This window comes from Conger conger, chromosome 7 (genome assembly GCF_963514075.1).
Source record: "Conger conger chromosome 7, fConCon1.1, whole genome shotgun sequence".
Taxonomy (NCBI): Eukaryota; Metazoa; Chordata; class Actinopteri; order Anguilliformes; family Congridae; genus Conger; species Conger conger.
In genome coordinates this window covers 52151967-52174894 of record NC_083766.1, presented here as the reverse complement: position 1 = coordinate 52174894, position 22928 = coordinate 52151967, and the positions used below count along the sequence as shown (strand labels likewise).

At 40.2% G+C, this 22928-nt stretch overlaps 3 protein-coding genes and 1 pseudogene across 3 annotated transcripts; all 4 read right to left on the bottom strand.

Annotated features, from left to right (window-relative positions):
• Nucleotides 1-3985: 3985 nt before the first annotated feature.
• Nucleotides 3986-7650, bottom strand: LOC133133339 (olfactory receptor 52D1-like). Its single transcript, XM_061249440.1, has 3 exons — nt 6739-7650; nt 6384-6396; nt 3986-4161 (listed from the first exon to the last, which is right to left on the bottom strand). Exons 1-3 carry the CDS (start codon nt 7648-7650, stop codon nt 3986-3988), a joined length of 1101 nt encoding a protein of 366 aa, XP_061105424.1.
• Nucleotides 7651-10600: 2950 nt separating this feature from the next.
• On the bottom strand, nt 10601-11557 carry LOC133133337 (olfactory receptor 52Z1P-like). The gene has a single exon (XM_061249439.1). The coding sequence runs from the start codon at nt 11555-11557 to the stop codon at nt 10601-10603; it is 957 nt and encodes a 318-aa protein (XP_061105423.1).
• Nucleotides 11558-13697: 2140 nt separating this feature from the next.
• Nucleotides 13698-14726, bottom strand: LOC133133336 (uncharacterized; annotated as a pseudogene).
• Nucleotides 14727-19696: 4970 nt separating this feature from the next.
• LOC133133335 (olfactory receptor 4B13-like) lies at nt 19697-21479 on the bottom strand. The gene is made up of 2 exons (XM_061249438.1): nt 21367-21479; nt 19697-20678 (listed from the first exon to the last, which is right to left on the bottom strand). Exon 2 carries the CDS (start codon nt 20651-20653, stop codon nt 19697-19699), a length of 957 nt encoding a protein of 318 aa, XP_061105422.1. The 5' UTR covers nt 20654-20678; nt 21367-21479.
• Between the last annotated feature and the right edge of the window lie 1449 nt (nt 21480-22928).

The window sequence follows — 22928 nt, the reverse complement described above, 5'->3', positions numbered from 1 at the left end:
ACGCGCAGTAGGGTTTGGCTTTTGCTTTTTTTCTTTGTCACACTCTCCCGTTGAGACTGTGAGGTGGACTCTGAAGCCTCTCCAGCGCCGTGTAGGACCGTCACTGCCTTCCCATGACGACTGTCACCCTTTGTGGTCTGCCTGTCTCTAATGCCTTTCACCATAGCTTGGCTGTCGAAGCCTTGACACCATGACTCGTAGCGGAGCCACTCGGAGAGGTCGTACAGTGTGTGAGTGGCCCCAGGTTGCTTGAACTGATACCGGCGGAAGTCAGCTCGCTGTTCATGGGGGAGCTTACTAAGCAGTCGAGCTTCAGGGCCAAATGTCTGCAGCAGGCCTACTAGTGACTGCACGTGAAGGGAGAATTTCTGGAACCCTGCTGTATCACTGTGCTTGACGTCAGGGGCCTCCAGGACACTGGCTATCTTCCTTAAGGTGAGTTGATGAGGTTGGCCGAATTTATCGTGCAGAGCGGCCATAGTGTCCGGGAAAGGGGTTGGTGAGTTTAGGTAGGCGTCGGCTATGAGCCTAGCTTCATCCAGCTTTAGGTGATCTACGAGTATCTGATAGCTGAAGAGTTCTGTGGCATCAGGTGGGAGCAGGTTGTCTAAAGCTATGCGTAGCCTAGCAAACTCACTCGGGTCAGGATGAGTGAATTTAGGTATAGTGGGTCTAGGGCCCCTGTATGCCTGTTCAGTCACAGAGGGCTGCAGTGGGGGGTTAGGTGATTGGGTGCTAGGTGCCGCCCAAGGGGCAGACAATGGGTGATGGGCTTGTATGGGCGCTGAGTACATTCGCCCTGTGTAGGCTGGAGAGGGGCGTGAGAGAGGCTGAGCCGGGTGTGTAGGAGGACGAGGTAGCTGAGGAGGCTTTACCTGCACAGGATATGGAGATGTCCTGCTATAGGAAGCAGGGGCTGGATTCTGCAGAGGCTGCTGTGTGAACAGTGAGGACGTGTGAGGTGTATACACAGGGTATTTAGGGGCATAGAAGGGTTGACCATAGTCTAGGTTTGATGCCTCTAGCTTAAGGTTGTGTATGCCTTTGCGTAGGCTCTCATTAGGTTTGATGCATGATGGAGGATCGGGCCATCGATCCTTCTCCTCGTCATCCTCCTCTTCGTCCTGTACTTCAGCAGGGTAACGTTCTGTGGCTAAAGCACTGGGTTGAAGTGGTTTATGGGTGCTATCGTGTGGATGCGGGGCATGAGACTGACTTATTTCAGCTTGTAGTAGACGAGTTACCTCTACCAGCTCTTTAATCTCACTATGTGCTTGGTTAAGCTCAGCTATGCCTGACTGAAAGGCCTGTCGTGATTGGATCAGTTTACTGTTCTCCTCTTGAATAGCTCTGATTTCTGCCTGGAAATGAGAGGCTAAGTATGTGCTTTGCAAGTGTGAGGGGTCATATTCTTCAATATTCAGATCTCTTCTCTGGGAGTGGTCCGGGCTAGCTCAGGAGTCTCGGGGCGAGCAGCATTCCCATGGAGGCTACCAGGACGAGTCTGAGGGAGGTGACCTCGGACTGAGGCCTTCAGTTTTCCAGTCAATTCTGGAAGGCCCTTTGCACGCTCATCGATGCCAAGGCTCGCCTCTCGTCAGGTTTCCTCCCCCAGACCAATGGGCAGATGGAGCATCTTAATCAAGAGTTGGAGAAGACGGTCTGCTGCATGGTGAAGTCACCTGCCTCCTGGGTTGACTCCCTCCTGTGGATTGAGTACGCCCACAACTCGTTGCCCATCTCCTCCAGTCCCCATTCGCCTGCTGCCTGGGCTATCAGCTAGGGGTCGACCGATATGCATTTTTCAGGGCCAATACCGATACCGATATCTGATGTCCTGGAGTCGCCGATACCGATATTTGGCCGATATTCTAGACCGATATTAATTTATCATATTTGACTTTTTCAATAACAAAAAATGATTAAAGATATTGAATTTCTATTCTAAATACCGTCTATAAGGAATAAGAAACAATATAAAGAGTTGAGAAAAGGATGCTTTTAATGAGAAAATGTATAAAACAGTTTATTAAGAAATAGTAGAAAAATTGAAAATGTTGAAAATGTAACAAAAAACAGTTGTCTTAAGTCCATTTAAATGTTTTATTTGATGGTCACTGTACAAGAGTGGGCTGAACGGTAGTTTTAGTGGCAGATGACCTCTTTTGTTTTTCCTGTGCTGCCTTGTAGAGATCAGCGTGATTAACTTTTAGATGAGACCACATGTTTGAGGTGTTTTTAGTTTTAGATGTTTCAGAGCCAAGTTTGACAGAGTTGTTGCATTCTTTGCAGAGTGCAGTTCCTGGTGGTTGTTCTGTAAAGTGCTCCCAAACAACACTCTTCGGTCCACTTTTTTGTCCAGAAGTCTGTAATTAGAAAAGGAATAATAATGAATTAAATGCACAAAATTATTTTAATCACAAAGAGCGTGTGTGTGTGTGTGTGTGTAAGGCTAGTTGTATGAAATTAAAATAATGTTTCACTGACTTCATTTTAGCCTATGCCTAGCCATTCATTGCAAGTAATTCTGCAGCTTATGACATCCATATGCAGTATAGGCAAAGTACAATTAAATTGACATGTTTATTTGCCTACCTACACTATGTTATAGTAACCTTTTCATTACCACAGACGCACATAGCCAGGACATAGATAATAGGCTACTGTTTATTTGGCTAGGCACACTAAATAGGCAACACTACGTTCTCTCCAATGATAAGCTCCACCTCAGGCACAGAGAGGCAGGCACAGAGAAATGCGCACGCACTTTGGAGCAGTGTAAGCGGAGTCGTGTCGACTGTAACCAGAGAATGGGCTAGAGAGACAGGACGTAGACGGGCTCTGCTGTAACGCAAAAAAGCTTGAGCAACAGCATTGAGGAATGCTGGTGGGACTATTGCAATGCAACAATAAGGGAATTCGCTGCCATATATTTGATGTTCCTACTTCCTAAATTAGACTGAAAGTTATTTGTGTTTACCGTATGGAAGGGCAAAATGCGGAGTGCAGCTGGACTGAAATATCCACTCCGAGTAGACGTCTGGGGCAGTCTACTTCGGCAGCGGCTTCCTTCCGCGGTTGGAAGCTAGACTATTCTCTACTGGATCGTGCTTAACTGTACGAACAAAATAAGTCTGCATTTCATTCATTTATTCCTCGTTGGGTTAAGACACGTCTGAAATTAATAGGTTGGGTGGCAATGATAACACATAGGGGCTGAATAGTTCAGTAGCTTATTAACTAACACCAAACGCATTACAAAGTGTTTAGAAAATGTAAGCGAGACTTAACCTTCTACTTCAAACATCAACCATAAGCTCCACTCTAGAATCTTTGCATAAAATACTTAAAATGAAAATAGAAACACTGACTAGCATGGCCACGGAGACCACTAGCATCCACTTAGGGGCATTGCAGCGTTAAATGTACATCAGCTTCATGTTGAAATATGCAATCTTACTTCAACATACCATGAACATTGTTTACCTTGCCAACATACCCGCGGTAAGCCAGTGCTATCGTAGTTGTTGAGCAAACACTATTGAAATTTACTTTAGGACTAATATTTTTAGTCACAGTAAATTTGAACCTGCTGAATGTTGGAATTAACATGAGATGGCGCATTTTGGACAAATATCGACAAAAGCCGATATCAGAATGGCCGATACCGATATGGACCGATAAGGTAAAAATTTGTTGTGCCCGGCAGGCCTGGAAGAAAGCTCAAACTGCTCTGTTGAACAGTGTAACGAATGTAAAGAAAATGACCGCCACTGCTGCCCTGTCCCCTGTTACACTGTCGACCAGAAAGTCTAGCTGTCCTCCAAGGACATTCCCTTCCACTCCACCTGCCACAAGCTATCCCCCAGATTCATTGACCCCTTCACCATCACCAGTGTCCTTACCCCATCTGCGGTCAGACTTTGCCTCCCACCTTCCCTATGCAGCATCCATCCTGGTTTCTTCATGTTTCACGGGTGAGGCCCTATGTCACATCCCCACTCAGCCCTCCAGCCAAACCACCTCCACCCCCCGTCTTGTCGAAGGCGGCCCGGTCTGCACTGTCCACCGAATCCTGAAGGTTCGTCCCGGAGGAGTACGGGCCTGAGGAGAACTCCTGGGTGCCCGAACACACATCCTTGACCCCTCCCTTATCGGTGACTTTTCAAGGAACACCCTGAGATGGACACTAGGGGCACCAGGTGTTGCCCATGGAGGGGGGGGAGTGTATGTCAGGTTCTGTGGTTTTTATTGTCTAGGTTTTGTCAAAGTTGTTAGCATTTCTGTGTATTGTTACCCTCTGTGCTTTCTGTCTCCCCATTCATTCCCATTCATTTGTTTCACCTGTTTTCACTTCCTGGTTATCATGCATACCTGATTGTGATTTCCTCATTATCCCTCTATATAAGCCTGTATGTTTTGTTCTACATTTAATTAAACATTCATGATCTTTGAAATAACAGATAAATGTTAAATGTTCAATCCCAAATGATATGGTAAAAAAAAAATTAAACATTTTTTTATAGCTTAACCATGGCTAGCTACAGCATGACTGCCCATGACATCCTGCTGTCTACAGTTGTGTAAATATTATGTTCAATAAACAACACAATCTTCACACACTGACAGATTTTTGGCCCAAAGAAACAGCTGCAATTGTCAAATGCCATGTATTTATCTGCTGTACTTTTTTTCTCTCTGTGTAACAAACAGTCCTGCATTAACGTGACCACTGAAACCTTTAGCTTTCAAAAATAATATCTGGGCAATAACTCCAACAATGTGCACTCGACCATTGCATAAACTTGAAACAATGCCCTAGATATTTCTCCATATGTGCTCATCAATGAGTAGTTCAAAATAGACTTGTTATCACTGAAATAGCTTAAGTTAGGAACAGCGCCAACAGTGGCTGAATGGGGAAATACAAGGTAGGCATGGGGATTCTTATAGCATTGTTCGTTTTTTTTTTCAATTTATGATTGCGAGGCCTGTTTCAGTTGAAAACAAATCATAGTCATTGTCTTGGGCTGAAACAAAAATCGGCACCCACATTGGCCCTTTGCGGATAAGATTGGACACCTTTCTTAATTCCTGAAATTCCCAAAGGTGGTTAATTGGGTATGTGCATTGCTACAGGAACAGTTGCCATCAGGTGTGTATTCAAAATGGGAAGATTGGGTTTTTTAAAGAACATGCTTGAGACAAAATCATTGGCCACTCGGTAACTCATAAGTCAGTCCAACTGTATGTTTTGACAGTTAATACCAGTCATAGATTTCCAATGTTTCAAATGTGAAAAAATAAGATGTTACTAAATCAAGTACAGATTTTATGAACAGAGCAATATACTGTATTTCAGAGCAATATACTGTGGTTGTGGGGAATATAGATTACACCATGAACACCCTGTAATGTATGAACCAGTCACGTCAGCTTTCTTTCATCAAGCATTATATGCAGTAGTGTGCCAAAATTCAGGCCCCTATGGTCAAAAAGATCTTCTTGATCTTCCAGACCTTGCCTTGACTTCAACTGTTCCTTTATTTTCCATTTTCTAATAATGTTTCTGACAGTGGAAATAGGTACATTGTTAGAATTTTTGTAGTGTTCTCCTTCTTGGTGGAAGTGAACCATTTCCATTCTGAAACTGTTTAGAGGAACCCATGGTTGTTAGCACCAGACAGAACAGCCTCTGCAGTCGACATTTTAGAAGGCATGGAGTCACTTCAGAATAAAAAGTTCAGCCCTGGAATTATACCCACTTGACTCATTGAAGCTCTAATGAGTAAATCACCTGGGTCTGGGCCTTAGTAATAATCTTTTTAAAAAAGTAACAAAGAATAATTTTGACCAGGGCCCTTTTACTTTTTTAGAATTTATAAACAGTTAAAAATGAAAATAAAAAGCAATCTTGCTTTAAAATGAGCAGAAAGGTCTCATGTTTAAGTCTGTACTATTCAGAGATCAGGTTTGCTTTCGATTACAAACAGATTCATTGTTACACCCCACTGTATTTATAGGTGTGTGTGCGTGCTTGTGCGTAAACAGATACACGTTAATATGAACACATAGTTTGCATGATTGATTGATTGTATCATAGCATGTATACTGTAACTATTTCCCAATGCTTGTCCCTAGAAAGGTTTTTAGAGAATTTATATTTGAAATGCTACAAAGTAAATACAATCTGAGAGATGAGTGAAATTACATAGTAACGGTATCAATCGGTAACAATTTCAAGCATGCACATGAAAGCAAAAAACAAAAACCGAAGTGAATTTTTCAGCACAGAGAAGCTCCTCCAAAACATTTTGCTTCATTATTTCAGTGGTGTTTCTGCACAGACCGGCTATGACTAGGTTACCATAAATTGGGCTTACAATCATATTGAACCTACAAGCAAAAGGAAATCACCTTACACCAAATAGCAAAGTCAGTTTAGCCTAGGTATATTTAGGCATCAGAAATGCTATGTTGAAAATTATCATTATCATTTTGAAGGTTAGAAAATCTGCTTAGGGTGTGATCAACATGGCAAATAAAGAATGGACCTCATTGCATAAACTGGGAAAGACATTTCCTAAATATACCATTATTGGTGTATTGAAAACAGGGCCCAAACCATATACCCACATACAAACATGAGACAGTTCAACTGGAACCTGCATCCTGCCTTGAATGTGACACTGAGTTGGATAATTATTTCAGTACTACCTGATCTGATGTAACCGTTACCAGAATTTCACAGTGGAACATTTTAAAAATCCGACCTCGTATGGCTTTAATGCTGATCCCATAGATTGCAGGGTTTAGTAAAGGAGGAAAAATCAAATAGTACAGGGACATGAATATACGAGTTTCGTAAGGCGCATCATTCATGTTTAATCTATTTTGACATATTTCAAAAAACAATCCGATAGAATAGATTAACACTGCTGCTAAGTGGGGGCTACACGTCCTCAGTGCTTTCATTTGTGATTCTTTGGAGGAGTGCAAACAGACCTTAAGAATGTGTGCGTATGAGTAAACTATCATTGTGATCTGAGGAACAGTATACGCAATAACTGATGCCAGTCCAGCAATGTTCACAATTGATGTGTCGTCACAGGAGAGCTTGATGAGGGAATAGTTAATGCAATACACCTTGTCTATTATTTTGCCACAAAACATGAGTTGCAAAGTGAGAGCAAAAATGATTGAAAAGCCAAGAAGTGGATAAAGCCATGAGAAAGCTATATAAATGCACACTTTTGAAAAAGACATGATGCTGTGATATTGCAGGGGGTAACAAATGGCAACATACCTGTCATAACCCATCACTGCTAAAATAGTAAATTCAGCTATTGCATATGTTTGTAAGCAATAGATCTGTGCTTGACAGCAGGACAGAGATACTTCATGAGTGTTTGACATCAGAGTACCCAAGAGAGGTGGTAATAAAGCAGTGCTCCCATATAATCCATTAAATGCCAAATTACACAAAAATAAGTGCATTGGTTCATGTAGACCTCTGTCAACATAAATGACAACAATTATAACAAAGTTCATAGCAAGAATGATCAAGTACAAAAAAAAGAAAGTGATAAAATATAGGTATTTCAGATCTTCCATTCCATAAAAAGCAATCAATCTGATTGATTTCACCATCGATGTATTTTCCATTCTCTTTCTTGACTTTCTACAGAACACAGGACACAAGGTAGGTTGTGCATTCACAGAATATAAACTCATTGCACTCATTTGAATGTATCAATTATTGATATTATGCACAGAGAAAGAAATTGAAGAACACTGATTATTGGACCATTCACCAAGTCTACCGCAACATGCAAAACTACATATAGCAGAACATTAAACATTAAATAACTAAAACTCAATATCACATTATTTGTTTCTCACCTTTCAGATACTGTTGCTTGAAATGAGAAAAGAAATTGAACATTGGACCAAGGTCTCTCTACATTATCTTCTATTTATCTTGTTTGGATTTCCATATTTGGTTGGATCACATGCTTGGGCCACACTCCAATCACATTACACATGATGAAATTAACTCTGAAGGGACACAAAGGCTAGCATTCACTTAACCACACTTAACTAGAACTCAACCCTAAACTATGAAACAATATGTACACACCAAACTGTTCATGGAGACGATACTGTAAGTATAGGTATTTAGTTTAACCCAAAAATACTACTATCTGTCCATCCTGATTGTTTCACTGAGATATGACGAGTTTTCTAGATATCCCCTAATACAATGGACCTCAACAGATCCATATTTTTGTGGTGCTCAATGCGCCTAAAATCTACATAGAAAACACTCAACAGTAACGTCTCTTTCCAAATATAATAACCATGGTTACTCATGAACATCCACAGAGCTTAATTTGTGCATGGCTTCATTGAGAAGTATGTCTACTGACGTATGCCTGCAGACTATATTCGTGGAGACTCAACCAAAGCAGACCATAATGTTACATTTTGTAGTGCCAAAACCCAGAATTGAATTAGGGTGGAGCAATTATTCTTGAAATGGTACAATATTGTTTGGAAAAATAGGAATTGTGGAACTCAGACTGGCTTTTGGGGGGATGATGCCCACTCTGGCAACTTTCTCAGACACTCAGCTTCAAAAAAACAACTGGTCAACCAAATTACTCATTGTGTGATCTGGGTGGTTCCTGATTGCATGACAACTGATCATACTATCTTTTGCAGCCATGATCATTATTCTGACAATGACTTTAATTGTTCGACTAATGCTGAGGGTTGAAACTTTGAACCCAAATGTACAGATAAGGAGCTTGTAATGACTGAGAGGAAATGGGCAGGAAGAGAGGGAGCGAAACTACCTGTCAGCTGAGATGGGCATAAGGGTAAACAAAAACTGGTGGTGCATCTCGGGTAAATACAAGCCCATGTTGTCAGAGGTAGAGTGTGTTTCGGTTGCCAGGCAACCATGAGCAAATGTATACAGGAAGAATGAACGTTATGTTTGAATCATCTCCCAAGGTTATCTTTCCGACAATGCAAAGTGTAGTCTAACTCAATGCAATGTAGCCTACAGTAACATATTTTTGTCACCAGGTCAGCTATACTATACTACGACTTGCATTAATTGGAAATGCATTGCTTAGTACCTAGTGTATGTTGTGCGCATTTATATTTGTTGGAATTCTACACACCTGTTTGATCTGTTCTCGTTAGCATGGTTATACAAAAATAATACACTCCCACAAGACACGTCTCGGCCAATCAGAATTCCGTATTTGCCCTAGGTGTTCGGTTATTTTTCAGTGCCATGGTATAACTTCTATATATATTCTATATATATATAGTGGCTTCAGAAAGTATTCAGACTTTTTGCACTCTTTATTTTCTTGTATATTTAATTGTAAATTAATTAATTGTTTGCCCATCTATATACACACTCAATAACCCATAATGACAGAGTTAAAACAAATAAATACATTTTAACAAATGTAATAAAAATGTAAAACCGAAATTTCTAATTCATATAAGTATTCAAACCCTTAATTCAGTACTTTGTAGAAGCCACTATGGCAGCAATTACAGCATTGAGTCTTCCTGAGTAAGTCTCTACAAACTTAGCACACCTGGATTTGGGCAGTTTATACAATTCTTCCTGGCAGATCCTCTGAAGCCCTGTCAGATTGGATGGGAAGCGTATGTGAACTGCCATCTTCAGGTCTCTCCACAGTTCTTTGGGGTTTGAGTCAGGGCTTTGGCTGGGCCAATCGATGACAGTCAGAAACCTGCGCAGAAGCCAGTCCAAGCTCCAAGCGGGTATAATGTTATCAATGGGAAGAACTTGGAAAAGTTGTTTTTAAATGAGAAAAACATGCATATAATTGCAAAACCAGTTACTATGCAGCAGCCATCTCAGAAGTCAGACCCACTGTGTGTACCATAGCAAATCAATACTGGACATGATCGTATAAACTGTGTTATGTAGGGCTGGGGAGGACCAGTTTATCACCTGCCAAACAGACACAAAAAGACAGCAGAGTTGGGGTGCAGCCATTTAATGGTGTCAAACTGACCTCAGATCTTTTAACCCTCCTATTATGTTTGGGGTCAGTGTCAGACATCTCCTAAAAACCAGTTATTTAAAATATATATATATGTATATTATATATATATATATGGTCATAAACTCTTAACATAATAGGACGGTTAAAAAAAGAAAAACCAACAAAAAGACCAATCTGGCAACAAAACTCCTCAAAAGGGAAAACAATAGCCACAAAGGAATCAGGATCTGGCCAAATGACAAATGTAGCCCAATAATGAGGTAATTGGCCCCAGCTCCAGTGCTTACAACGAATCACAGCTGTGACCGTACCTGCATGAAGGGCCGGTACTGCTGCCTGGTGGGAAGCACCTCAATTTCCCTTCCTGGCACCAGAACTGGCAGTTGCTAAATACACCATTGTTAATGCGTTGAAAATATTGAACAATCCATGTTCCCACTTGTTACAGCATAAGATATGGCTCTATCGAACAGTTTAGGTGGATCATTCCTCCTGATTTTAATGTAATGGTGAAAACAATGATGAGTTAGAGCTGTTTGCTACTGTACCTGCTGCGACATAGGCATTTTTTGAATCTTACAGAAGAAAAGTGTAAAAATTCCACGCTGTATGGCTTTAATGCTGATCCCATAAATTGCAGGGTTTAGTAAGGGAGGAAATATCAGAAAGTAGAGGGACATGAATGTACGAGTTTCATAAGGTACATGATCCATGTTGAATCTGTTCTGACATATTTCAAAAAAGCATCCAACGGAATAGTTTAACACTGCTGTAAAGTGGGGGCTGCACGTTCTCAATGCTTTCATTCTTGATTCTTTGGAGGAGTGCAAACACACCTTTAGAATTTGGGTGTATGAGTAAATTATCATTATGATCTGAGGAACAGTATACACAACAACAGATAACAGTCCAACAATGTTCACAATGGACGTGTCTTCACAGGACAGCTTGACAAGAGAATAGTTGATACAATACACCTTGTCTATAACTTGTTCACAAAATATGAGTCGCAAAGTTAGAGAAAAAAACACACCAAATGCAATAAGTGGATAAAGCCAAGATAATGCAATATACTTACACACTTTTGAAACAGACATGATGCTGTGATACTGCAGGGGGTGACAAATAGCAACATACCTGTCATAACCCATCACTGCTAAAATAGTGAATTCAGTTATTGCATATGTGTGTAAGCAATATATCTGTGCTTGACAGCAGGAGAGAGACACTTCATGAGTTTTTGACATCAAAGTACCCAACAGAGGTGGTAACAAAGCAGTGCTCCCATATAATCCATTAAATGACAAATTACACAAAAATAAGAACATTGGTTCATGAAGAGCTCTGTCAACAGAAATCACAACAATTATAACAAAGTTCATGGCTAGAATGGTGATGTACAAAAAAAAGAAAACTAGAAAATACAGGTACTTCAATTCTTCCATTCCATTAAAGGCAGTCAATCTGATTGATTTTACCACAGATGTATTTTCCATTATTTTCCTTGGATCTACAGAACACAGGGCACAAAAAGGTTGTCCATTCAGACAATATAAAATCATTCCACAATTACTGTCATTATGCAAAGAGAGGACAAGTCACTAATTATGGGAACAGAGACAAGTCTAACATGAGGGGCAGCCTGAAGGTTGGTGGTTCACGCTCCGGTGTAGCCATTATGAGATCCATTCAGCTGTTCAGCCCTTGAGCAAAACTCTGCATTGCTCAATGATCAATGCTTTGGATAAAAGCATCAGCTAAGATAACAAATTATAATTATTAACTTGCAGACACAGCAAATTACGGAACATTATATACTGACGATCACTGATGCTCGGTATCTAATCATTTATTCCTTACCTTTCAGATACTGTTGATACTGTGGAAATGCTGCACAGACGAAGAGCCTCTACAGTATTTCAATCTTCTATATATCTTAGGGATTTCCATATTTGGTCGGATCACATGCTTTGGCCACACTGTAATCACGCTAGAGATGATGCAATTAACTCTGCAGGGTATTAACTATGAAGCAATACTTACTGTACACTTTTTTACTATTTATTTTAGATCAAAGTGTTAGATCATAGTTAAGTATACATTTTACATTTTAAATTTGATTTAATTGAGATCCCCAACCACAGATTTCCAAAGCACTGCCAAATTATATTTTTCTTTAGTTTTTCAAAACATTGGTAGTAGAACGTTAAAGGTTGGGCCTGGGGCATTATGCAAGCGAAATTTAGGGTTTTTTTTGTTTTGTAAGGGGGTCTGGGCGTGTTTTTTTCCGTTATTCTCAGGAAAATTCAGAAAATAATGATGCACCTAGTTGACACCCCCTGCCCTATTTTCCTGCCCCCAATCGCTCAGACCCATTGACAGCAGTGACTGATCAGCCAGTTTTTACACCTATAGGTGAGAAACTGACATCGCTCACCAAATTTATAAAGCTGATCCAAACAGGACACAAGTTTGCGTCAAATTCATATTTTATCCGCCATCGGCAGAAACTTCCATCTGCTTTCACAGACAGTTTAACTGACTTGATTAACTTTGCAGCTCTGTTCATGTGTTGGTATATTTGGAAAGAAATGTTCCTGTTGAGCTTTTCCAATGTAAATTGTTGCCGCATTGATGAACATGAACGTCAAGAGCTGTAGAGGTCCAAAACATCATGGTGAACTGTGTCCAAAAAGTCAAAAATCTAAAATTATTCACATCTAACTGAAACTATCTGGATGGTTAGACAGTACTCCTGGTAAATGAAAACATACTTTAATTTCACTTTTGGGCGAACTTCCCCTTTAAGTTGGTCTGTAAGGCCGACATCTGGCATTATCACTCAGGGCTGGTCAGCTTGCTGGCTTCCTCTGGTATTGTGGAATATGTGGCTGTAAAGTAATTTAGGAGCATGCATCATTAACCCCCACTGTCTCCCCCCCCCATACGGGCAGGAGCCTGTGGGGGAAGACTCAGGCCTCCAGCCGTGAAACTCGTTACGACGGGGCAACATCCTTTACGGCACGGGAAGGTTTCAGAGGGCACGGCCTGTTAGGCCCTGACCTTCTCCTGAACCCCCCTTCATTGCTCTCTCCCTCTTTTACTCAGTCACTAAATGATGTGTACAGCATTGGATGTTTCATGACAAAGTCAGTTTAGATAATATTCATGTTTGGTATTATTCTGATTGTTTCAGTGCGACTGGTGCAATGGTTTTATTTCTGCAACAGCAAACCCTGTACATCATAACCAACCAGGAGAAGCTGTGTGGAGCTCTGCCCCAGTGAAAGCCATGTGCCTCAACCCCCCTGCACTTCCTGGGGAGGCGTGGCTCCAAATTACAGATGGGTGACTCATTTCTAGGGTTAACATCAAAGGCCAGATTTTGGATTTAAGGACAGCAAACGAAGCAATCTGGGAGAATGCAATCAGCCTCCCGTGCACTCCGTGCACGTAATTCCTATGTACAGGGTGTCTGTAGCCAGACTCCCGTATGTAGCTTTTATTACCAGGTATGACTTTTAAGACTCCGTAATTTGGTTTGCATTGTAATGTTTTTATTTGGAACTAGTATGCAATTACGTGTATGTAACCTGCCTGGTAAAATAAAAGCTACATACGGGTCCATTAGGTCAGTTAGAGACCACGCACACTGTCCAAAAGAGTGTCCTTCCACCACAGAGAGACGTCCACATCCAGCGGAATTCTCCTCAGAACGCAGATCTGACCCCTTGTGAAGTCCTCAATCACTTCCAGTTGGTGAAGCGACTTGCTGGACAGGTCAGACCTCCACCTGTGAAGGAACTCATCTCGCTGGTGACGTACTACTGTGGGTGAGACACCTGGATGATTTCAGCATGGCCATACAAAAACTGAACACTAATACCTCTGGTGTCATAATGGGAAAAAGAGGGTTACGCATATAGATCATAGCAGGATGTTTCATGACAATCAGTGCGAGTGGTGAATATGGCTTCTACGCCCCTTATAGTGATATCCACCAAAACGGTGATCTAATTTATATACCTGATTCTACACTACTATGCGGGTTGAGCATATGGTAGTGGAATTTGGATAGACCAGGTTTGGGTAAATCAAAAGAAAGAAAACTAAGAATCCGATACAACCGGTACAGTTATTTACAACAAACATATAAACATTACATACATACATAAATGCTGTGGGTAATGAATATTTTCCCTTTGTTCTGACACAATTTACCTATGCCAGTCTAAGGCTTCAATTAGCTCCCTTACAATATGACTAGGAGACTTGTGCAGACAAAGGTCCAGAATATCTTGTATGATAGCAGTAAGCAAATCCTCAGCATATGTTCTGCAGGCTAAGTCACGCTCGATGGTACGGGTCTGATGAAAAGGAAATGGCTGATAGAATTGAAGCGCCTGCGCTCCAATTCTTACTGATTGGAATATATTTTATTGTTTATTGATTTTATGTTTGAAATCAGTGGCCACTGGGTTGCCAAACATGCTGAAAATTAGGATTATTAATTATCCTATAAATATTTGGACGATAAGTCTAAATACTCAGAAACTAAATCATCGAGCCGTGCCTATAGCCATGCATACGTTTGTACAACACTGCAGTATGTTGCATACAGAATGCTAACAGAACACTGGAAAGTATATAGCTCACATGCACCATTACAAGATTTATAATTCAGTTATTTACTTTAAAAAATATACATTTATTCGGGGTGAATATCTGCATAAATCCAGATATCCAATCAAGAATTGATCCTAAACAAAAAGATCAAAACATAACAAATTATACACTTCATTGGGAGTGCAGGTTCACTGGTCTAAAAGACAAGTGACAGACAAAGTGGGGGAGGAAAGACAACAATCAAGGAGACAACAGTGGAAAGCTAGGAGGGAATGACCCATAAGCCAGTCTTTGCCAAAAATGACCCCCCTTATGAAGTTTTAATGCCCAGGGAATAAAACAAGAAGAAATTGCTTCTAATCATTATTTTTAAATTTGCTTAAGCATTTTCCATTTGGAACACCTTCTTCCAAAATATAAGCCAATTTATTTCCCCTAGATTATAAATACCTAAACGTACAATGAATCTCCCAGAATCTCCACAATAGGGCCAATAGATTCACCTTCGTTTATCTGACTCCATTTTAGAATAATAATTTAGATTAGTTATCCACATTTAGTGGATGTCTTATTTATAATTTTGACTTGATCGCTATAGGAATCCTGTACTGAGAAGAACTCGCTGAACAATCCTCTGCTGGTACCACCGCATGTCACATCGCGCGTAATGTGCACGTCTCACGAACTGACTAGCTATCTGTAGTCATTACAGATATACCCAAGAGTAGCTATTCCTGCGACCTCTGTAATATAAGACATCCACTAAATGTGGATAACTAATCTAAATTATTATTCTAAAATGGAGTCAGATAAACGAAGGTGAATCTATTGGCCCTATCGTGGAGATTCTGGGTCAGCCCGGACCAGTAAAGAGCGGAAGGCAGAGTGGTACTACTGCCTTTGTATCGTGGTTTGTTTATTGGCTGATCTAGACTGTCTGCATAGGGGCCACTAATTTTTAACCCTATTAGTATTCTTTCAGCAACACCAGAAGGACGAGCACGCTGATACCTTCAGCCCTCGCTAAATTCCGTCGTTGGGTTAGTGTTGGGTTTTACAGGTCCTTATAACTTTTATCTTTTACACATAGGATCAATCTGGTTGCCCTTCTTTGAACTTTTTCATCTGCCTCTATATCTTTCTTGAAGTAGGGTCCCCAGAACTGCACAAAATACTCTGCTAGTAAACCTAGCATCTAAGACTAAATCTAACTGACTTAGACGTATATTCAATACAGCATTTTTTAACTTTTTTACTGCTACAGGACATTGACTAGAACCTGAAATGTACTATTACCCCCAAGTCTTCATCCACTTGAACACATTCCAATTTTGTACCACCCATAAAGTAATATCCTGCCTTAAGTTTTTTTTCCCACATATAAAACTTTACATTTAGTTATATTTAACTTGATTTGCCAGGTTTCTGCCAACTTCTGGATTCTGTTTAAATCTTCCTGGATTACTTTAGTAGATTACAAATTGTTAGCTGGTTTCCTGTTTCATTTGAATTGCCTCTGAGGCAAAAATGCCACTGGCCCGAAAAATATGTGCGTGATTTCAACAATAGGGGGCAGCTGCGTTGCATTTCGGGGTAACTCACCACAACAAGAAGCACTTACCTCCGGTTTGGACACAGCCCTGGTTGTAGACTGCTGTGATTGGGCAGATTTTAAGGGAGCAACATTTTATTCAGGGCACATTGGGTTTTGGCTCAGTACTCCAGCACAATGGATTTGAAATGAAACAATAAATTTCAGTACAAACTAGGGGTGAGTGAGTACTGCATTATCTGTTTCTGTATCTGCATCCGTTCCACCACCTATGTCATCTGTATCCGTATCCCTGTCCGTAATCGGAAGTAGGTCTGGTTTAAACCGGAAGTGGGCAGAGTTTTGTGGCAGCTGTTTGATCAGTCCTTTCCATTCAAATTGTGTTCCTCTATAAATGTGCAAATGGTCTTTGAGCTCATGTGCCCGGTTCCTTTCGGTTTTTATATCACAAACTAAACTCACACCAACTGTCTTTTCATAATCAAGAGCACAAGCCCTTTTTTACATTACATGAATGCCATTTGGCAGACGCTCTTATCCAGAGTGACGGACAACAAAGTGCAGAGTGCATACCCATAACCAGGGATAAGTGCGCTTAAAGGCCCTAGAGGGAAGTACAATTATAACTGCTACCTGTACAACAAAGAAAAGGACTAGGGCCTATTTGATAATCAGATTTATATATATGTATTTTTTTAATAGTAATACTACAACATGCAAATGTAAGAATACCTTACCTTGCCAAACAAAACTAGTAAAGGTATCATCCTAATACACAAGTAAATACAGTGCTGTGAAAAAGTGTTTGCCCCCTTCCTGATTTCTTCTGGTTTTTTTGCATGTTTGTCACACTTAAATGTTTCAGATCATCAAACAAATTTAAATATTAGTCAAAGACAACACATGTAAACACAAAAGGCAGTTTTTAAATGAAGGTTTTTATTATTAAGGGAGAAAAAAAATCCAAACCTACATGGCCCTGTGTGAAAAAGTGATTGCCCCCCCATTAAAACATAACTTAACTGTGGTTTATCAAACCTGAATTCAATTTCTCTAGCCACACCCAGGCCTGATTACTGCCAGACCTGTTCTCAATCAAGAAATCACTTAAATAGGACCTGCCTGACAAAGTGAAGTAGACCAAATGATCCTCAAAAGCTAGACATCATGCCGAGATCTAAAGAAATTCAGGAACAAATGAGAAAGAAAGTAATTGAGAGCTATCAGTCTGGAAAAGGTTATAAAGCCATTTCTAAAGCTTTGGGACTCCAGCGAACCACAGTGAGAGCCATTATCTACAAATGGCGAAAACATGGAACAGTGGTGAACCTTCCCAGGAGTGGCCGGCCGACCAAAATTACCCCAAGAGCGCAGCAACGACTCATCCAAGAGGTCACAAAAGACCCCACAACAACATCCAAAGAACTGCAGGCCTCACTTGCCTCAGTTAAGGTCAGTGTTCATGACTCCACCATAAGAAAGAGACTGGGCAAAAATGGCCTGCATGGCAGAGTTCCAAGACGAAAAACCACTGCTGAGCAAAAAGAACATTAAGGCTCATGTCAATTTTGCCAGAAAACATCTTGATGATCCCCAAGACTTTTGGGAAAATGCTCTGTGGTCTGATGAGACCAAAGTTGAACTTTTTGTAAGGTGTGTGTCCCATTAGATCTGGTGTAAAAGTAACACCGCATTTCAGAAAAAGAACATCATACCAACAGTAAAATATGGTGGTGGTAGTGTGATGGTCTGGGGCTGTTTTGCTGCTTCAGGACCTGGAAGAATTGCTGTGATAAATGGAACCATGAATTCTGCTGTCTACCAAAAAATCCTGAAGGAGAATATCCGGCCATCTGTCCGTGACCTCAAGCTGAAACAAACTTGGGACAGCAGGACAATGATCCAAAACACACCAGCAAGTCCACCTCTGAATGGCTGAAGAAAAACAAAATGAAGACTTTGGAGTGGCCTAGTCAAAGTCCTGACCTGAATCCTATTGAGATGCTGTGGCATGACCTTAAAAAGGCGGTTCATGCTCGAAAACCCTCCAATGTGGCTGAATTACAACAATTCTGCAAAGATGAGTGGGCCAAAATTCCTCCACAGCGCTATAAGAGACTCATTGCAAGTTATCGCAAACGCTTGATTGCAGTTGTTGCTGCTAAGGGTGGCCCAACCAGTTATTAGGTTTAGGGGGCAATCACTTTTTCACACAGGGCCATGTAGGTTTGGATTTTTTTTCTCCCTTAATAATAAAAACCTTCAAATTTAAAACTGCATTTTGTGTTTACTTGTGTTGTCTTTGATTAATATTTAAATTTGTTTGATGATCTGGAACATTTAAGTGTGACAAACATGCAAAAAAATAAGAAATCAGGAAGGGGGCAAACACTTTTTCACACCACTGTAACTCAGGTAAAGACAACAGTTAAGGTATACACGGAGGTAGGGAGGGACAGGGAGAGGCACAGCTTGAAGATGGCAAGAGATTCTGCTGTTCTGACCTCCACGGGGAGTTCGTTCCACCACAGTGGTGCCGGAACAGACAGTAGTCGTAGCCTATTATCACTGAGTGAAGAAAACACAAATTTAAATGCTTTAATTTGCTTCCCAGCATTGCAGACTGGAAGTTCAACTTTGAGGAGTTGAAGGAAAAAGTATATTGTATTGTATTATATGACATCCAAACACACATAGGGCTTCATGACACTCACACAAAAAAAACCCAAATCAATTCCATGGCGATATAATTCAAGATTATTTTGTCACACAGATGTACACATCAAGAATTGACCCTACAGTACATTTTTCGTACATTTTTCTACAATTAATAATTGTGGGAGGGCATGTCAGAAGAGCTTCGAGTTGTGATTCTATCAATGACTGTATACATATTTGGAAAATTTGCACATTGGAAAACAGTATCATGAACAGCGGGGGCAATATGAATATGAATATATTGATGCCAGCCGAACAATGTTAATCATGGCTCGGTCAAAGCAGCCTATATTCGCCAGTTCAAAGTTGACACACTGTAAATTACTATGATAAGAATCCTGACTGCAACAAATGACTACAATGCTTCCACCATTTTAAAGACCAGGTTTACCCAGTTCAGGGAAAGATATCATCCCATTTCTCTTTCAGGAGCTGTGCAGTGTAGAACATCACCACACCCAACCTAATGAAGAGAAATGTAGGCTATTCATTGCCGCAGTTTGTTTTCATCCTAACTTTAAAATTGCCACATACTTTTTTAACACATTTTTCTAAAGACATTTTCCATTTTCATAGCACATTCGGGGGAAAATGTCCCAGAAAAATGTTATGAGAAGCGCAAACGTTTTATGCTGGCCGGGTGATTCCAGGTGTTGAGGGCTCGAGGGTAGACATTGGAACCAGGGGATATTCTGTCTCGATTAATTTTATGTCATAAGCATACAAGTAAGTCATACACTTACTTATTTGTGATACAATTAGGTGATATGCCTTTCATACGATTGAACAATCTGACTAACCTTTCTCTTATGGCTTGAATGCTCACTCCATAAATTAAAGGGTTTAAGACGGGAGGGAAAATAAAAAAGTAAAGTGACATGAATGTGCGGAATCCAAAGATTACAAAACTCAAATTGAATCGACTTTGGATTATTTCAAAAAAGCATCCCACACAAAAGTTCAGCACTGCTAATATGTGTGGAGTGCACGTCTTGATAGCTTTTGTCTTGGAATTCTTGGAAGAATGCAGACAGACATACAGTATAAGAGCATAGGAGAAAATTATCATAATGATTTGAGGAGCCATGAAAACAGAGATTGTTGTTAGGCCAACAATATTGTTGATGGATGTATCAGTACAGGAAAGTTTGACCAGAACAAAATTGACGCAGTATATTTTCTGTATGTGTCTACTGCAGAACGTGAGTCTAATTGTGAGTATTAAATACAAAGCGAAGCCAACGAAGGGATAACACCATGAAAGAGCAATCAGTTTCCAGGCTATGGCAGGCGACATCCTGTTGTGATAATCTAATGGGAAACAAATTGCTACGTACCTGTCATAGCTCATAACTGCTAAAACGTTCAATTCAACCAAGCCACTTGTGTGCAAAAAAAATATCTGTGAAAGACAATAGGCCAAAGAGACTTCGTAAGAGTGTGACATTAAATTACTAATGAGGGATGGCAAAAAAAAGGTGGACATATACAGCCCGTTACAGGCCAAGTTGCAGACAAAGATATACATTGGACTGTGCAGAGAACTCTCAGTGTAAATCACCCCGATAAGACTACAGTTTAAACTGACAGTCGTGATGTACAAAACAAGGAATATAACAAAGTACAAATGCTTCAGGTCCTCCATTTTATAAAAGTCAGTCAATATAAATGTAGTCACCATGGATGTGTTTTCCATTCTCTTCTTTTGACCCTCCAGAACTCTACGAGGGGACAAATAAAAATTTAGTTCATATACGTACATATGGAACAACATCTCTTTCAATAGAAAAAATAATGGCTATTTTCACTGCATACGACATAAAGAAGGATGCTATCTTAAGGACAAGAATGCAGACAGCAAGCACTTTACAGCAAGTTACATAGATCAATAATAGGGTTATCCAGGACAGCCTGTTTTTGCACAGTGTGCATAGTTTAAGTATGTAGTTTGTATCATATTTAAAACAGTTTTAAAATAGACAAAGTGACCTCTATATGATGTGTCATCATAGATAAATAAATGATTATCAATTGATGTTTTATTTAAAAAATCTTTTTTTTTTTTTTTTTTTTTTTAGCAGAATATATCAGAATTCATATTGGGTACAAGATACGTATTCCATTATGGATTCCATAAAAGATTATCCCCTGATTATCCCCCAACCCAAAATTTACTTTTATGTACAACATATTTGATATATTTTTATATATTTAACTGATTTATAAAACAATGCTGAACTGGATTGTTTCCTCTTCCCACTTGTTTGATCTGCACTTCGTTGTACGTGGCTCTGGATAAGAGCGTCTGCTAAATGACTTGTAATGTAATGTAATGTAATGTAGTTTGAGAGACATACTACCAGCATACACACCATAGAGTACACAAACATAATATTGAAGTTTCAATACCTTATTCATCCCTAGGATATCTGTAGCTCAGAAATGTGTGAGCTGAAGAAGCATACTCTCACCGAGGATTTTATTACTCATTAAGGCTAATTCCCTCTGTGCTCGTGATCACATGGCTTTTTGCAATGGCTGTTGTTGTGTCATGTTCATGATGAAATTTCATCAGAGGGGACTTTGGCCCCAGTATTTCCCAAGTAGTACGTGCTACCTGCTTCGAAGCCTATAGCATTACTGCATTTAGCATATACTTCTAGGGAAATATTGCAGTCGAAGCTCTCTATTGCAGTTCATTCTCTGTTTATTTTCTATTTTCTGCATCTGCTAAATGACTAAAATGTGAATTTAAAATATTTAATGTTTCTGAAAATAAACTGATTATGAAAACTTGACAGTGAAAGAGTGCTATTGTGAAAGAGATTTTGGGACTGACGAACAGGCCAGCAAAGAGCATGAATGCATAGTGAGATGTAAATATTGTATACAAATAAATCACTTATATCATTGGGGTTTGTAGTTAAATGCTAAAAACACTGTCAGAAAAGTGTTTCCAATCTGTGCTGAAACCAGGGGCTTACACAGTTAAATATTCCAGTTGGACTCTTTGCCTGAAGACCTGACCATTGCCCTCATTCCTTTTCCAGGCCTCCAGCCACTGATCTCAAACAGGTGGACTGATGGGTTTCGTGCATAATGTCAAACATGCATCCATGTCAGGCCACAGACACAGGGCTACAAATGGGCGAGCGGTTGGCCCAGGATGTGTGTGGTGTAACAATTTTTCCTTTTTTTATAAAAATATATTTGGGAGGGCCCTCACATTTTGTCCAGGGCATGAGGATTAATAGCTGTGATCCTGATGCAAAAATCTTTTATTTTATTACAACTAGGTTGGGAGTTTGAGAATACCAAATGTGTATTTTGTTTTGATATTGTTGATTTCATACTTTCAACTTAGTTAATTTAGGGCGGCACGGATGGTGCAGTGGGTAGCACTGCTGCCTCACAGCAAGGAGGTCCTGGGTTCGAATCCCCGTCGGCCGGGGCCTCTCTGTGCGGAGTTTGCATGTTCTCCCCGTGTTTGCGTGGGTTTCCTCCGCGTACTCCGGTTTCCTCCCACTGTCCAAAGACATGCACGTTAGGCTGATTGGAGAGTCTAAATTGCCCATCGGTATGAGTGTGTGAGTGAATGGTGTGTGTGCCCTGTGATGGACTGTTGACCTGTCCAGGGTGTATTCCTGCCTTTCGCCCAATGTATGCTGGGATAGGCTCCAGCGACCCTATTCAGGATAAGCGGGTTAAGATAATGGATCGATGGATGGAACTTAGTTAATTTTCAACAAAACACAATTTTTCCAATTCCTGGGCATGATAAAAGTAAAAATGTAAGCAGTATTATACTGCTTCAGACACTGTGTTAATATGAATTGCTGTAATAATGTATTCACTATGAAAATACACAACATAAATAGCAACAACATAATATCAGGAAAATATGATCCTCCGTATTATCACTCATAGATCACTGAGTTAAGAACACACTTATTTAAATGCTTTAATTTGTT